The sequence below is a fragment of the Scomber japonicus genome, chromosome 21 (genome assembly GCF_027409825.1).
Source record: "Scomber japonicus isolate fScoJap1 chromosome 21, fScoJap1.pri, whole genome shotgun sequence".
NCBI classification, from domain to species: Eukaryota; Metazoa; Chordata; class Actinopteri; order Scombriformes; family Scombridae; genus Scomber; species Scomber japonicus.
The window spans coordinates 13,417,325-13,435,709 of NC_070598.1; the positions used below are offsets into that span (position 1 = coordinate 13,417,325).

The 18,385-nt window shown below is 40.8% G+C and overlaps 1 protein-coding gene across 1 annotated transcript in view; it reads right to left on the reverse strand.

Moving 5' to 3' along the window:
- Positions 1-740: 740 nt before the first annotated feature.
- The window catches only part of LOC128382409 (solute carrier organic anion transporter family member 5A1), a 36,696-nt gene continuing 19,051 nt past the window's right edge, over positions 741-18,385 (reverse strand). Inside the window, exons 2-9 of the mRNA XM_053342398.1 lie at positions 17,740-17,872; positions 17,434-17,651; positions 12,992-13,156; positions 8,557-8,755; positions 5,818-5,977; positions 5,116-5,357; positions 4,862-4,926; positions 741-3,771 (exon numbers count right to left, since the gene is read on the reverse strand). Coding sequence (XP_053198373.1) covers positions 3,314-3,771; positions 4,862-4,926; positions 5,116-5,357; positions 5,818-5,977; positions 8,557-8,755; positions 12,992-13,156; positions 17,434-17,651; positions 17,740-17,872 — 1,640 coding nt within the window. The 3' untranslated portion in view covers positions 741-3,313. The remainder of the gene's footprint in view (positions 3,772-4,861; positions 4,927-5,115; positions 5,358-5,817; positions 5,978-8,556; positions 8,756-12,991; positions 13,157-17,433; positions 17,652-17,739; positions 17,873-18,385) is intronic.

Here is an 18,385-nt window from a genome sequence, read left to right on the forward strand (position 1 = left end):
GTCGTCAAAACGTTTGAACAGTGGGACACTGAGTCCCAGGTGGGAGGTGGACTGGACACCTTTTACTGTGTTTTACATGATGTGTGTGGCTTTAACAGGCTGATTCTCTGCCCTTCCCTGCAAAGTGAGGAGTGTTTAGTTCACATTGCATCAATGTGTTGTGTAAGTTAAAGAAAGCCAAAAATACTCATTACATCACTTGCTTTTATATATTAACTCACTATTTTATTTTATTATTCACTATTTAATATTTTGGAAGCCAGGCAATATTAATTACTGTTTTTCCAAGCAATATCTTCAAATAAAATCTAACGTGAGTTTGCTAAGATGCATTCAAATATGGATCTTGGTCCATTTAATTTATTTTTTTTACTCAAACATGATATTACAGTTACAGGAGATATTTATAAAGTGGATGGAAAAAGTGTTTTAATGAACAATGACTCAGCAAAGATCACATTTGGCTTTTCAGTCACATTAGCAGAGGACCTGATCAATACTCCTGCGTCAGTATTCCTTTTTAGAGAGCGCTGCTCAGAAGGAAGAGGAGAGAATCATTACAGATAGAAAGAAGGGCATTCTGGGTAACTTCAGCATGCCAATCATTGCAATTGTGTACTTCTCTTGACAGAAAAAAAAATACATTGCAATATCCAATCTCTCCCAGCCCCTTGTGACATATGCTGGATCTTTCCCATGTGACTAATACTGTTCGTTCAGGCACCATGACACAAATCCACTGTTTTCTTTTTGTAACTTTAAATCTTATTTCTTTTTTAACTACAATGTCAAGGGTTAGTTCATAAATATGCTTCTAGCTATGTTTGAGCTCTATAATATGCTTCATTTGCTTTGTCGATATTTACATGATGATCACTTATGAATAAGTAATTTGAGGTACTAAGTCACAATAATACTAAAATTAGTCACTGCCATTAACACTTTATAATCTTTACCTGGCAGAATACCATGAATCTTGGCCAAAAATGTTGAAGTTTGAAATGTTTTCACTGCATCAGAATCTCATGTCCATTGCAAACCTTTAACTAAAATGAAGTCATACTGATCAGAAAATAAAATATAATATAAACTTTTATTAGACTTGTTTCATCTTCACCCTCAAAAAAAGAAAGAAATACTAAAAATTGATTATTGTGCCAAAAGCTGACTCATCTGATATATCTAATATCAAATAATGCATTTTTTGTAATACTGAAAAAATCACATTACTACCTCTTCCAATTTTCTCATTCCATTTAAAAAGTATATCTTAAATAATTATAAGCAATAACATGAATCAAAAGTTAAAAAAAAAAAAATCTAGACAAATATATTTAAAACATTCCTGCCATGTACTGAACGTTGTGTGAAACAAACCAACAGAAAATCTATTCTGCAATCTTTTCCTCAGGTATATCTTTGGGAAACCAAATTTGGCGCAGTGATTAAGTTTAATAATCAACCTTTTAACCAAGACTTTCATGGTACAGTACAGTAGGTCTGACAAACAGCAACATTCACTGGCCTTCACACAATCATCTCTCTGTCCACTAGAGGGCCCCAAACACCCAGGAACTGATTACTCTAGCTGATAAAAAGGGAGTTTCATCGCATACATGCTTGCCACGCTACTTTTTTAAAGGCCTAGACTACTAGATAACTACTATGTACATCTGATGACCATTAGAAAGGAGAAGCTATTACAATACAGAACCAAAACAATGCATCTGCCCATCTGGTGTTATTTGGTGCAATGGATTAGATCCAATTCATTTTACTCTCAAGAAATACTTTTTAAAAGGCGTCAGATTCATTAAGAAAACAGCAGGTTTGCTGCATTTAAAAAAAACAAAAAAAACAAACCCCATCACATTTCCAGTTCTTCACATCTTTAGGACATTCAGTAGCTTCAGCACATGGTCAGAGATGAAATACCTTTCTTATTCCTTTCTCTTGTTTGCCACGTTGCTAATTATAAACACTGTGATCATGTCGGGTGGTGAATAATGACATTTAAGACCTGACTGCTTTTAGTGTGTGTATTTTATGTTGGTGTTATTCCTGTGTAAGAAAGACATGGTACTGACACATTGCACCTAGTCTGATGCTGTGTATAGGCGGTGGTGCTGCATGCTGTCCTCGGTGCTGAAACAGTTGAATGCAACTGGCAATCTGTTTTCTTTTTTTTTTTTTTTTTTGTTCATAGGAACAAGCTTGTCTGACAAAGTGGCTTCACTCTGTTTTCTTAAACATAGGCTTGCTTGGCTCAATAAGTAACAATTAGCATTTATGGATAGGAAAGGATAGGATATATCAGCTATTTTACAGTTGTGAATTTTAAAACGACTTTATCAGAAGGGCCCCACGAGAATGCTTCGCTCCCTCTGCGGTGAGAGTCTAGCTCCGCCCCTGCCACTGGTGCTTGTCGGCTTTAAGCTACATGGTTACCTTACCAGGTAAAAATCTTGGACTCTGTGACAGCTGTTCCAAAACACAAAAGCTGAGGGCGACAAAGCTGAATATTGTTGACAGTGACTGACTTTTCTATAGCTAGCGTTTACCCTGGGAACCAGCTTCTTATACTGGACTGGCCGAGACGGCCTGAGAGGCACTGTGTCGAAAAAAGAAGAAAAATAGAGGTGAGAAGCCTGAAAAAAAAAATCCATTCTATCAATTCTGAATTAGCCAACAATACATAACCAGACAAAAGAACAGGCGGATTGGCCCAAATATAAGAGAGAGGGCTGATATGTCAACAGCTCAGACTTTAAGGTAAAATGGTGTTTCTGAATGAGCCGACAACAACATGTGTGAATTCAGCAGAGGCAGAGAAGGAGGAGGAAAGAAGTACAGATGTAGAATACAGAGGGAGCTATACAGTACTGAGAAGGGAGGAGCTGTACATAGGATCTTGCATAGTACAGGTTTATCAGTTGTGCTTTAGACGCTGTGTTGATGATGACTCATCTGTCTGTACAGAGATTTTAATGCCCTGCCCTTTAACAGTAGCACCATGTGATGTCTTTACATCATCCAAACCTTGAAGTGGAGGTCTGACCTTCCGTGGATGCCGTTGTGTGGCTGCAGCTGATGATATGCTCAGAGTAAAATAACTGATGTCAGTCACCTGTTATCATAAACAGCAATGAGCAGCCCTTTAAGTATGGTGGGCGTATGTGTGTCTCTGCCTGTCAGTTCTACAGCAGCTTTGGAGCCCCGCCTGGTGTCTGATTGGTGTAAAGCAGACACTGAGCAGTGCAGAGACAGGAAGGCACGTGTCACAATGAACCCCGGAGGGAGGCTTAGGGTGCTCTCAGACATGGGCGGAGCCTCTGTGGTGATGCGGCAACATGATGGGAGGGGTTATTGCTTTGAGGGCGTTGCCGGGGCAACTGAGGCTGCTGTGGCCGCGGTTGAGCAGGAGAGCAGTGGGGGGGTCGGGCCGTGGCGGGATGAACACAGGGCAGGAGCGGGTGCGGGCGTGGCTTTTCTGGCCTCCAGCGTGGCATATAAGCTCACTGACGGTGCCAAGCGGAGGCAGGTGCTGGCGCCAGCGCTCGGCCCGGTCCTCCTTGTGCTTTATCGAGTACCAGGTGAGGAAGATGAAGATGAATCCAACGAACTTGAGGCTGGCGGCCAGGCCAAAATAGACGAAGCGGAATGAGGTGACATCGTACTCCCAGCAAGAGCCGTGCACGCCGCAGTCCTGCTGCCACAGCATGCAGGTGGTGTCAATCACAGCACCGAAGTAGATGGGTGTGGGGATGTAGGCTGGAGAGGAAGAGAGAGAATGATTAATACTTCAAAACAAGACCTCAGCTGTGTGCCAATCCTGCACTACATACTATTTCTCAGCAGGTTTAGTATACTCAAAAAGTCAGAATATGTACTAAAATGTTTATTGTTGAATAAATTATTGCCTATAAGGAAATGAAGAGCTGCTCACACACAAAAGTAAAAAGCTCAGAAAGATCTGGGAAAACAAATAAAAAATGTTGCTCTATTCATTTTGCTGGATTGACAACTCATATGTATTTCCTTGCATAAGAGTTAGTATAGAAAAGGTGTATTAATTTATTGTATACAGTATATTATGGAAACATATATATATACTACACACTATACACAATTAATTGGGAAACTTGAAAATAAATTGAAGTGCTACAGTACCACTTTTACACCACTTGGTGGCACAGTTTTGTTTCGGGAGGATCATAAACTGATCTGATCCCCTCCTGTGTGTCAATGAAAGTGGACAACACCACCATTTTCTGTGGCCTAGGAAGCCTAATTAACCAGGAATTTGAATAAGCACATCTCAGACAGTGTAAAATATATTGCAGAACACAATCACATCAAAAGGTGCACAATAAAAGTGTTTAACCACAAAAAAAATACACAGTGTCCTACATGCCCTCAGAATACACCTTACAGTGATTTATGATGTGATGTGACAACTTTATGTTCTCACAATCATACCAAGCAGATCAGAGACATGTTAGGACACTGCTTACTAACCCTCAGGCTTTTTCTACACAAATCTACGTCAAAGTTCACTGATTCACTCTGCAACAGCTCTGCATTCTTGCTCTCTTAAAGTGTTGGGTTTAAGCAAGGACAAGAAAGAAAACAGTCTTAAAAACTGGAACTACTGAGCAGCTGAAAACCTGGACAATGGAAATCAGATGAGATGTGATTGGCTACAGATGCTAGAACTATGACTAATTCTTCAACATCTACTCTTTATGATTAGGTGGACACAAAAAAAGAAGTGTTTTATCCTGATTTGAAATGTCACAAAACATACACTGCTTTGCTCCTTATATTTCTGCCCACTCACTGCAGAGTGTCAACAACTTACCAAGAGTTCGAAGCAAGACAAACTGCATGCCAAGAGCAAAAGGCCTCTCCTGTTCATCGACAGACCTGAGAAAACAGAAACAAAGCATGTAAATGATGTAAAGTCACTTCACTGCACAGGAAAATAGACCTCTGATCATCACCTGTAATTGTAATCATCACGAGCTCCTGAAAACTTCAAGATGATTATCAGGGGGAGGGGAAGGGGAGGATTAAACCTCTCTCTGACTGCAACTGCCAGAACGGGCTCATTACCTGAGTGTGACGATGATGGCAGAGGGCTGGGCACAGGCGGTGATAAGAGTGACGATGAAGAGGAAGATGAGGAAAGGTATGAGCGTGTTGCAGGTGCGGTCACATTTCCCAGACACCGCGTAGCCATTCTCGTTCAGGTAAGTTTTGACGATGACTAGCTGCAGCTGGTTGACCTGGCCACCAGAGGACGGAGTGATGACCTGTCTGCTCTGCACACAGCCGCAGTCCGTGTAGTTCCTAATCTGTAGACCCAAACAATATGTACAATATGAATATCGTAATATCAACTCAGATGAGACTGATGAAGATATGGAGCTAATTCCATCTAAAAAAAACTACTTCGTGTGGGTGCATACAAAAATGTAAACACAGAGACAGACTGGGTGGCATCAGCAATGTAATGCAATCAGTAATCTGGACGAAGAATCTGGACATTTCCTTTCCTCATGTTGTTATTATTTCCTATCTGACATTGTTGCGCTGTGTGACACATCCTGTACTTTCATAGCAATAGGAGGAGAATGTACAGAACGCAGGTCTTTGTTTATCAGGAACTGTGTCAAAGTTGATTCGATAGTTTTTCATTCAACTTAGAATGAGCTCCATAGAAAAATATTTCTGATACAGTAAAACAGAAAGGAGCTACGAGTGAACAGAGTACAAAAATGTGTGTGTTCTGAGCCTGTGTGTGAGTGTACTCACCCCGGTGCTATCATTGCCCACGGTGCTGCAACCAGCCAGGCAGGGGTTGAAATAGGTAATGCCATCAGAGCCGCAGACTGGAGCGTACTCATGGATCCTGCAGCCACAGTTCACGTTGCAACTACCCGTCAGATTCCTGTGAGTCATCGTGAGGGTCGGACTGCAAAATGGACACAGATGGAAACACTTGTTAAGAATAAGAGGAGACTAATCATATCCATTTACTTAACCACACTATGAAAACTGAAGTCATTAGATTAAAGGGAATACTGCACAGGACACTTATTCCATTCATGTTCTATTCTGTGGAGACACTACATGCTTGTCTGTAACACTTTTTTTAGTGATGATTCCATTCAAAACCTATTGGACAGTATTTTCAGTGATGCTGTGCCAGCAGAGGCTACTTAACTAGCTGTTGAAGCATTTATTTCCTAAACATTCATTTATCAAGGCTTGTCTCAGCGCCACTTCTTTTACCAGTGTGGCCCTGCTGAGGTAGCAGCAACCATTTAGCTCCCGCAAAATTGAAAACAAATTTATAGGGCTATGTGTCTCATTTTAGACCACATTTTTCATAAAATCTGAAGCTTCCTGCTGCAAATTAGATAATACTTCTCCCCACTCCCCTTCCCTGTATGGTATCACTCACATTATAATAAACATACAGTATGTTCAGTTGCAGTACGCTATTGTTACATTGCAGTATACTGAATCACTTAAAAATATTTTAGCTTTGTGTTGTAAGTTTTGTTTCATAGAAAGGAAATCCCCAATCTTCTCTGCAGTGTTTACTGTTCTCAGTGTCTTGATATTAATCTTCTGCACATAATCCCTTTATTTAGCTTTAATCTCGCCCTCCACCTGTTTATGTAATATGCGATGATGATAGAAGGACAGGGACGCTGGTGTGAGGAAGTGACACCTCAGTGGCTGGAGCGGTCGTGTGGGAACAGTCACTCTAACCCAAACAGGACTTTGGCTTCGTCTAAACCAGGAGCAGTGAAGCGAGTCCTAGGTTTTTTCTGGGAGGCTTCGCTCTGAGCCCAGCGGAACAGCCGGGGACAGGCCCTAACAACACAACAGCCTGGGGTAATGCAGACACATACACACATACAGTCGATACTGATGCGACATCTGTTTTTGGAAGTTTGTTATTTTATTATTTGAATGAAATAAAACCAGCCAAATTGGAAGAAAAATCTCAAGTTATTATCTACCTCTTACATCAGTCAACCATTAATTCTGCACCAGACCAGTGATCCTCATTTTTAGATTAGTTGTCATAGGAGAATCACATTTGGGCTTCTCCTGACATAACAGTGTCACATTCCACTGTGCGTGTGTGTGTGTTTGCGTGCACGTAAAAAAAAAGCTTCGGCCCCCCTGGAGTCGCAGGCTCACTGCACTGATTGCACATGTCCTTTTGTAGAATAAACCCCGACCTTCGCTGAACCCTCCAGATGTGTCACTGTGTGCAGGCTGCACTGCATAAAACCCCAAACAGAGAGCCAAGAGACCAAGTGGCTTAATCTGGTTTAGCACTGCAGACACTGAACAGGGAGAATGATGGCAAACAAATCTATGAGCTCTGAAGGTTCATCAAGAACAAAAGTTCTATTTTGTAGCGAAGGAAACTACAGTGTGTTGTGCTGAATTACAACTAGGCCAACTCATAATAATGAAACGCTGTTCTAGATCTTTTTAAAAATATTACATAACTTGATTTTGGCTCCAAAAAGGTTGAGGACCTTTGATGTTGTCCATGTCACATTATCTCCAGCCTGTCAGCGGGAAGAGAGCTACGTCTAGACTACTGTGTGAGAACAGACAAGTGACACAAAGGGTGGGCTCGGCTAAACATTCCTCATGTGGGTGCTACCAGTGACTAGAAACCAGTACTGTTCATAATGAGGTGCCCCACCAGCTCACACAGTCTTGTTGACCCCTCTATAAAAAAACAGCTTAAACAAAGACCACTGTTATTAATGGGTCAACTACGGGACTTTAAAGGCCACATGGACTATTTGGCAAATAATCCACTTGATTATCTTGGAGATGTGAAAAGTAAATTTCACAGAGGCTTTGCAGTTTCACCTTTGTGTGCTCAGTATTTAGTGGGCAACTGACAACTACTCCAATGACGAATCAAATATGACTAATTGCATCATTAACTTTTTAATTGAAAGTTGGTAAAAAGTTTACACCATGTCTTTTGCATCATCCAAGGTCGCTCCATGCCTGGTGTAACTGACTCAAGCATGTGCCTATATGAGTGTCTTCATAACCATGTGTGCCAACAAGACGTCCACTCCATATTTCTGTCCGCGGGGCTGACACATGACTGTTTGTTAACTCCACAGCCTGGCTGCTGATGTGGTGTCGAGCAGCAGCTTCAGAAATAGAAGTGGCAGTGATTCACCGGAGCCACGAGAGCAGATGCCAGTGTTGCTAATTAATCCTTCACACTCCGCCACAACGCCACAACACATGATGATGATGGCTGGAGCGCTGACAACATCTAAGAGCCACACACTCCTCCAAGGTGTGTGTATTTCAGATACTACTTCATATCCAGTCTGAAGTGTTTCTCAATATAAGCCGTTTAGACATGTATAACAAAACAAGATTTAGAGAGAAATCTAGAGTATCCTGCATAATTCTGGAAGATTTTAGACAAATGTATTTTTCTGGTTAGAAACAGAACATTTCTGGTGCTATCAGTAGACTTGTTCTTACCCAGTAGTGTAGGGTATGTTGATGCCTCCTAGATTAATGCTCTCACAGCCCACTATGAAGAGCGTGGAAAAGCAAAGTAGAGACACCCCGCTGCAGATCATAGCCAGTTTCGCTGACTCTCTGGCTCCAAGTTTCAGCTTCTTGATGATATAACCCCCCAACACGATGCCTACCCCCGCGCTGGGTACAATGATCACACCTGTGAGAGAGATCAGAGAAAAGAAGGGTGGGTGAGAAGGGAAAAAAAACCCTTAAGTGTTGCAAACAGCACACAAATAGAGCTGTTAACTTGTGTCATGAAAATTTTTTTAACACAGAGTTAATGACAGTAAAGCATGACTGACTTAGTGCAATAAACGTCTGATGTGTAATGTTCCCATTGATCACGTGAATGTCATACTTTTAATTGATAAGATTTTATGGTGGTCTTGTTGGACATGGCTGCTTGAAAAGAAACGTCAATCTCAATGTGACTTAAACCAAGACGAAACAACTTCAAAAAGGAGAAAAAAAGGACCAGAATAGGCTACAATGTGACCAGGCAATGAGTCATTTCAGGCTGTGGCACTGCACAGCACGTGCTCTCCGTCCCCCAGAGCTACTCTAATTGACAGCATGGAGAAAGGCAAAGCTGGCTGCTGGCAGGATTGACCGGGTGGTAAGTGTCAGCGTGCAGGAGTTAAGGCCCGGGGAGGCGGCACATGGCAGGCCTCAAGCTCAGCCACAGGCACTCACAGCTGGGTAACGAGCAAGATCGGGTCAGTCAGTGGGGATAGAGGGTCGTCAAAGACAGAGGATCAGAGGAAAAGTGATCCAAGTAGGCAGAAATGTTATCTGGCTTTTCCTTTTCTGTATATATGTGATTGGGTCAAATCAAGAGAAATACGGAGAGGGCAAAAGACAGAAAGAGGGAAAGTGTCTCTCGGAGCATGCTTAGTAAAACCCTCACCACAGACATCTGTAGCATAATATCCTGTAAGTGCATGTCTCTGTTATAAAACCTTATGCTTCCTGCAGGATTAAACATGTACACATCAAAAACCAGATATCATATCAGTGACATAAGCTGCACGCACGCACACGCTACACTTCAGTGGTAAATGCTACATAAAGGATTCGCACATATTTTATCTGGATTAAACATGGCTATGCCTGCATGAGAGTATGTGAGCAATTTAATAAATGTGTGCATGTATGCATGTCAGTTAATCTAGTCTCCAGGTCATACTAGAGATATGCTTTGACTCTTGTGACAAACCTTTGTGTTGTCAACAGCTTGTACAGTAGAGCGGAAATGTACGAATGAATAATATTAATGGAAAGTGCATATTTGAAAGGAAATAAACTAAAAAAAAGTAAAAGAAAGAAGAGAGCAGCAACAGCAGCATGGGGGGGGCTGCAGCTGAGGGAGGCGTGAGTGATAGGTTACAGTGCTATTTCTGTAAAAACATCTAATGAGCATGTAGCGGTGGCAGCTCTTTAACCGGGCAAAGATACAGACTCAACAAAGGTGGTAATTTACGAGATTTCCATTTATGTTATTTTGACATCTTTGGTGGTGCCACACGTTGCTGTTTTATAGTTCAGTGATCTTCCTACAGATTGCCGAACAACTAGAGCCACGACATTTCCCTTTACATTTGGATATGTTAGCCATTGTCGCTATTGCTGCCAATTCTAGATATCAAATTGTTACTAAATGCCAGAAAAGCAATTGGTGATGCTGCCTGAAACATAAAATGCATCACTTCCTGCACAGCTATGACACTTTCCACACATCAACAAGTACAACTTAAAAGCTTTCATGACCTGAACACTGAACACTACATTAGATACATTTTTCATCATCACCATCACCTTTTTTTCAGCAGTTGATTATTTAAAATTCCCTCCACTCAAAAACGTACTATAGTTAGTGTACCTACAATTGAATGATATTCCCTACAATGTTTCAGTTTAATGAGTTTCAATGAACAGAATGATGTATGTGCAGATTTTGAAAGTGGAAGGGTGTTTTTATATTCATCTTCTGACAGTGGGAAGTTCAGCTCATTTAAAATCTGATTTTAAAGGGGTGCCCCTATGACTATGTTCTGTGACATCACAACTAGTTTTTAAAGCAAATCCTGGTCCAATATTCAATTTACACAAGTGTGACATGGAAACTTGAAGCCTTCATTGTACATACACTGAAAATAGATTTTTCATTGAAGTTGAACACATCTTGCGTCTGACAGTTCAACTTCCGAAATCGAATATATTTGCATATTCATACATTCTGGATATTTTTCATGAAGGAGAAGGAGTAGATTTTAACATCATAATCATACTTTTATGTAGAAGAACATATCAGACACACTTTATTGTTCCAAACAAAGTATTTTCATGTGCATTAATACATGTCTGGAGGGGATTTTTAGCTTTAGCTGCTGCAAGTATGCTCACCAGCTAGTTGCTAACTTTGTTTATCTGCTCTGCTATTTGCTGCTGGGCAGATAACTATAATTGCTGCTGAAAACAGCTGTTTACTGTGTGGAAATACATATTTATGAGAGTGGTGAATCTAAATAAAAACAGTAAAGTTTTGGGCTGTAAAACTAAACAATGAGCTGAAATATGTTATAAAGCTGTAGAGCTGAGGGAAATGGTGGAGTTGGGCACTACTTCTTTATGGGTTTGTCATTTGAGCTCTTCAGCAATACACAGTAGTTTTACCTAATTATGATATAAAATATTCACTATAATACCTACCTTAAATACTTGAAAAAACAATGACATTCCCTTCTTCCTCAGCTGTATTGTGTGTTACATACTAATTAGCAAATGTAAGCATACTAACATGTAAACTAAGATAGTCAACATTACCTGCAAAACATCAGCGTGTTAACATTATCTCATTAAGATCATATTAGCATGCTGACGTAACATCTTGCTCAAAGCAGAGCCATGTCCATATCTTTCTTTTTTAATTTGCTACAATCAATGTACACATGTAGGTCGTGGTTAAGCTAAATAGCAACTACTTAATTTCACCTATACAGATTGATTTGATTTTTAGTTGTCTGAAAGTAATTTTAGTTTCTAAATATTCCCTTGCATTGCATAAAATAGTTGAAAGCTAAATCTAAGTGGATTAGATACTGGGTTCTAAATTTGATTAAACAATATCAAACCCAAATCAAACCTCAACCCTCCTGGCATTATTAGACGCTATGTAAAAATATAAGAAATGATTCATTTACACATATATAATCAGAACTCTGGTCTAGCGGTTCTTCCATTCTTAAAAAACAATCCCACACAATCATCAGGGAAATGTCACAGTTGGTCAGTCCATCTGGCTGCCTGAGGAATCACTGTGCTCCCATCAACAGGAGTGCCCTCTCCTCCTCCTCTTCTCCAACCATCATCACATACCAGCAGCTTGGCATCGTTTTGGTAGCCATGGTAACCACACCACCCGTCTGCCCTTACCCCTTGTATCCTGGCAACAGGCAGATGAGATGAGGCAATGGTATTGTGTGAGTGTGTGTGTGTGTATGTATGCTTGTCTAGAAAACAAGCATATGCTAGACAGAAGAATACTTGGATGCACACAAAAACACCTTTTTGCTTTCACAGTTATAATTGATTTTTTTAAAGTCACTTCTTGCTACAATAATCCTGATACCAGATTAGTTGTGTATTAGCACCACTGGTTTATACGTGACTGAAGGATTAGACTAGTTCTTTGTACATATCCGGTGCACAAATTACAGGGAAAGCAGTGTGTGCGGTTGTGTGTGTGTGAGACACTGTTACGATGGATGTGTCTCCTGCAATATGAAACGGAAGATTATCAGTGAATGAAAGTCAGCATGACTCCATGACTCACACCGCTGCCCTCCGACTGTGAATCCCTGTGTGCACATGGAGAGGTGAGAACAAGACTAATGGTGCATGATGATGGATCATTTATCAGGACACGTAACATAACTACACAGAAATGGCACGTAATGTAGAATAGACCAAATTTCACAGCAGCCATTATACTGTATTTCAAAAATGATATATCTACTTTACTTTTAAGTCAATTCAGAAATTAGATTTTCTTTTTTAAATGCTACAGACGAAGATAACATATTCAGTTTTGCCTCACTGATCTGATAGTATGAGGATCTTCAGACCTTTGCAGTGACAATTCAATTAGCATACGACATGACTGCTTTATCACTGCATTATTATGGGGCTGGCAAATTAACACTGAATTTCAACAGCAAGGATTTTTTTGACAATTGTGATTAAGTGTCATGGCATATGGCTACAGTGTATAAGAGGGAAGCTTCTCACACCTGATTTAACAAATAAGTAACCTGAATTTGGTTCTTGAAAGCCGTCCAGCTATAAGAAAGAGAGAATGATTTAACAAAAGACAGATATAAAAAGAGAGACTTACCAGTGTATATGCTGGCATTGGAGGCAGGGATACCAAACTGTGACTCAATAAACTTTGGGATGAAGGTGATGAAAGCAGTGACGATGGCACACTCTGCCGTGTAGGACAGGCTGACAAACAGGAAGGTCATGTTGCTGAGGATCCTCAGCGCTGCCTTGGGGAGATCTGAGGAGGGAAAGCAGACACCGGCAGAGCACTTCATTACTGTGGTGCTGTAATTAACACACAATCAGTGTCTTAATTTGACTTTCACTCACTCCCACATAAACTGAACTGGATGGAATCTTAAGAGTAATCATTATTACTGGAAAGCTGTAATTAAGAAACAACTGAAAAAGCTGGATCTGTAACCCAAATAAACCTTATGTAATAATGGCATTAGGTTAACATCAGCTCTAAATGCACTCACACATTCAAACATGCACTCAGCTGTGTCTAATTACATCTGGTTATGTATTCTTGTTTCATATGCTCAGTGATTCTCACACAAAACACTTTCAGATTATAAATGAACACAATCTAAACAACAATGCTGCCTGTATGTGCCTGCAGGTGTAGCCTGAGATAAATTTGAGTCTACAGAAACTCATATTAAGCTATGATTATGTTAGCTGTATAATGCAAGCATGTGGATCATGTGGCTCTATGCTGAGAGCACCAAACAAACCAAGCTCTGCAAATCCAGCATGAATGCTGTCATCCTTGGTTCATCATAACAAGGACAAACATGCCCTTTTACATCTGCCTGAGGCCAGTGTCTATACGATTTGGCCGACATGATGCAGAATGCCTTCTCATCCTGTCACTCACAAGTCATGTGGTCAAACTGTAAGTACATTACTGTTACTAGGCAGAATCAAAGGTTCTATTCTAAACCAGCTGGATGAGTGGGAGAAAGCATTTTTATTCAACTGATCTCCCAAGATAAAACGCTGATGTCACTTTCGGTCCATCAGAGCAAATCATTTTCCAAACAAGACCTAATAAGGATTCAGTTTCTTAATCAGTCACATCAGCAGGGCAGATGCTTGCTGTCATGGCAACTCAAACATGGGCCTCTCAGTTGAAAGCATTACCTACCAAATTATGACTCCTCCATACTGTCCATGAAACTCCACAAGATGTCAGTCAATAGCATTGAATGGCCATTTTTATGTCACAATTAGCCAAATTATTAATAATGCCCTTTGCACTTTTACAAATGAAATGATCCTTAAACACACTCCTCAACATCAAGTCCTTCAATCCAAACATCATGTTTAATGTACAAATGTATGACACAGTGTGTGAACAAAATTACAGAGCCCACCTCTGAGAGTGTGCCCTGTTCTCAGGTCATTTTGAGGCTATTAACAAGACAATGGTCTTCTTGATTTTTTGTGTGTCTCACAGCTTGTCTTAAATGTTCTTGCCAGGAACACACAGTTAAAGAAAACCCCGTTCCCAGCATCACTGACATACAAGCTCCTTCATCCCAACAAGACTCAGGCATAAGATTTCAGAAGCAGTGTGATAGAATGTGGACCTCCATAATCCACAGGGAGCTAAGAATCAAGGTGCTGCTTTTCTACAGTAATATGAGTCAGCTGATGGAATCTGGGTACCTGGTAACTGTAGATGTAGCAAGCTGTGTGAAAGACCCAGGACACACTGCAGAGACTACACCTCCCAGCATACTGGGAGAAAACTGCTGTGAACTGTTAATATCTGGTTTGTCCTGTTCCCCTTCTTACATCAATCACCATTAATAACACTATAAATAAGTATTATTTGTCTTTCGTACAAATAACACAAAGAGAGCATGAGACAAAAAATCATCATTTTTTTGGAGTAGAAAATCCAGAAGGACAGAAAAGGTCCCTGCATCAAAAGTGATTATCGACAACTTAAAGAAGCGAGGTCACATGAGTGCAAAGCTTCTTAATTTAAATGAATTTGAACCTTTCAACTTGAAAAGTCAGACCTCTAAACATTTGGCGGGGGACAGCATGCCTAACTGAGCATACAATTTGGATCTCCAGTTTAGAGCAGGGGTCTTAAGCCCTTGGCTGAGGGCAAATATTATGACTTCAGAGTCATAAGGCTATCATTAGAGCTTCTTCAGGATCACGTGCTTCACAGATGTCACGAAGCAAAGAAAGCAGAGAGGGCAGGAAGTATGTGAAGAAGCTTTTCATTGCTTTTTATTAGGGAGGTTATTAAAAAGCTGGCCAGCCCCTAACTGGGTGGCACAGTGCCTTGATTTGGGGATAGCCATCTCAGCAATTCAACTAATCTTGTTGTACTGTAGGTGGGGAAATGTTAGCATCTGTCAGTGTTCTCCCAGATCAAAGATAGGAATAATACAGTGACGCTAATTATTTCATTCCTGGGGAGCTGGGTTGTAATCCTGTCTGGAGGGGGACAGATGGCAAGTTCCTGATGACGAATCCAGCAGCTGCTCTCTTAATAAGACAGACCAATGGCTCGCAATAAGTTGCCACACTTGGTTTTTTGTTTCTTTGTTTTATTTTATTTGATGGCTTAGGCAAATTGCTCAATTTATCTACTTTTCCAAGACATTTCCTCTTTGAGGCAGATGCACTTATCCAACCTTTTCTGTCCCAACGTCAATTCTTATACCTAAACACTTAATACTGATCACATACCAGTGTATTCTTTTTCTCAATTTCAAATCTTTATACCTTATCATATATTGCTGTGGAAAATCAGCACACCATGACAGAATGAATGTAACTGATATTGGAAACACTGGATTTTGACATTGACTGACACTGATGAAGACACTGTATTCAGTGTGGATCATGGCAGATACCTGATCCGTTTAATAAGGTCAGCATCTGCGCTGATAACAACACTTACCTTTGGACATACTTGGGATGAGCATTTCTTACTATTTTCTGACATTTTACAGTTTTATACTTTTTGAGTATAACCAATAAATGCATCAAGTCAAAGAAGTATTTGAAAGCAAACTCCTTTTGTCCTAAGAGTAAAATATCAACTGGCGTTACTATATTTTACAGTATCTGTATTTAAATCCTGTCTGGTAAGTACTGAATATGAAATGTGATACATGTGGAAGCAACTACTCACTGATACTAACTAATACTGCATGAAGAGTACAGGAAAAAAATGCTAAAAATGCTTTCAAACAGCAGTTGACCAAGGACTGGAACATTCAATAATCTAAAGTCTGTCCCTTTTATGTACATTACTGAAATTATTCAGTATTAGCATTTTTTCAGTGTCTGCTGTTGATCTGAAGGGCAAAAAAAAAAGCTTGCTGAAAAGAGCCACTTCACTGCTGCATATCTTTCACAGAAAATGCTGAATTTGTGCTATAGACAAAACACACACACCTCAATAGAAGGACACACGCAGCACTAAAAAACATTACAGATCCAAACATTGAAGTGCCTGAGTGTGCAAAATTGGCCCTAGTTTGCACAACAGCCCAAAACATCCTGCTGGGACAAGAAAAAGGAGAGCTACTGTAACACTGGCTGGAAGATGGTGTACTGCATGCATGGTTACAATACGTATGTGCGTTCAAGGACTAAATCCTGTCTGTACTGTGCCGGGTTGTGCACATAAGCATGGATAAATGCAGCCTTTTAAATACATGTTAGAACTCATGATGGTTATTTTACGTATGATGAAGAGTGCAAGAGCAAGAGTGCAGTGGTTTTGCTCTGCTGCTGAGTCCATTTACTACTACTGTGTGTGGAAACGTGACTAAGTTCCCTTGAGAGCTCATTTAAGAGAGAGGGAGAGAGAGAGAGAGAGGGAGAGAGAGAAAGAGAGAAAGAGAGAAAGAGAGAGAGAGAGAGAGAGAGAGAGAGAGAGAGAGAGAGAGAGAGAGAGAGAGAGTGCTGTCTGAGAGAAAAAAGGCAGACAAGAGGAAGCTGGGAAACACTGGAGTGGGATTCAGCTTAACCAGTTGGGTTCTCCAAGAGAAAACTGGGATATACCTGGTAAATCTGATTCAGAGAGCAACAATTAAATCTTGAATCATCACTGCATGTAGCTGCATTACAGCCACTATACACAGTTGAAGATTGTAGTTTTTTCGGAAGGAGGAGGCGTAAAAAGCATACCGTCTTTAATTTCTTCAGCTGACATCAATAAATAGCCATGTTTACTATTAATTTACTGAAGTAAATAGAGCCCGATGCCCAACTAAAGCTGCCGATATTTACAGTGAGTCACCTGCTTCATTAGGTAACTGTGTGGACAACCTTCTCCATCACAAATCAATAACATCTTTAAAGGAGACCTCAAAGGAGCCTCCACTATTAGATTAAAATGACTAATCCTGGCCATTGACTGGATTATGGGCCATTTGTACATCAATATCTCACACTTCCATTATGTCAGATACTTGTAACACTCCAGAGCAAAGAGGTGAAGAAGGGTGGCTAATATTATCCGCTCCTCACCTTTGATATCCTTCCCAAAGCCCATTGAGGAGGAGACATTCTGGCCTTTACCACCAGACTTTTCCTTCATCATGTCATCATCGCTGGACACATCACCGGGCGAACCAATCTTTTTCTTCTTCTTCTTTTTGTGGCGAGGAGGCAGCTTTTTGGGGAAGGCAAACATGGGGAAGATGACCAGAAGCATGGCTATGGAACACAAGAGAAAGCCGCTCCACCTGAAAGAAGGAAAGGACAGCTGTTAAAAACAGACACAGACACACATGCGGCACACATAGAGAACACAGATTCACATGCATATTTTACCAGTTGCCAACAAAGCGAGGGTCACTCTGGTCGATGTTGACAACAGTTTTGGGGTCGACGTAGAAGCCGATGAGGACGCCTCCCAGAAGGTAACCAGCTGCAGGTCCAAGGGCTCCCATCACATACATGATGGCTAGAAGAGACACAAAAAGAAACAATAATTAACTTCCCTATCATCACATACTTCCCTAACAGGAAGCGTTATAAGTACATTTGGATGAGCATGAAGCCACAATTAGCTTTCATGTTTAAAACAGGAAGGCAGCACTTTGTTTCGGAACCTACATGTTTTTCCACTTTGCTCGTTAATGCTCTTAATGACCCACTGTACTGTGTGACTGTTAAAAATCAGACTTGTGGGAGCTGTTCATTACCCCTGACGTATTGCCCACCGTATTCAGAACACCTGCGCTGAGATCTGTAGAACCTTACCAGCGGCCCTGAGGTCATTTCTCATGGCTCCTGAAACGTCTACAGCAACTGACCTGAAAGCTCCAGAGGTCTTGCATTGACCTGAGGGCACGCCTGCAGCATTCCTACGCTAGCAAACCTCAGAGCGAGCAGGGGCCAAACATTTACCCTCGGGGGGGGCTCTCAGACCATCACTGAGCGAGGTAAGCCAATCAAACTCCGCCACTTTGCCGCA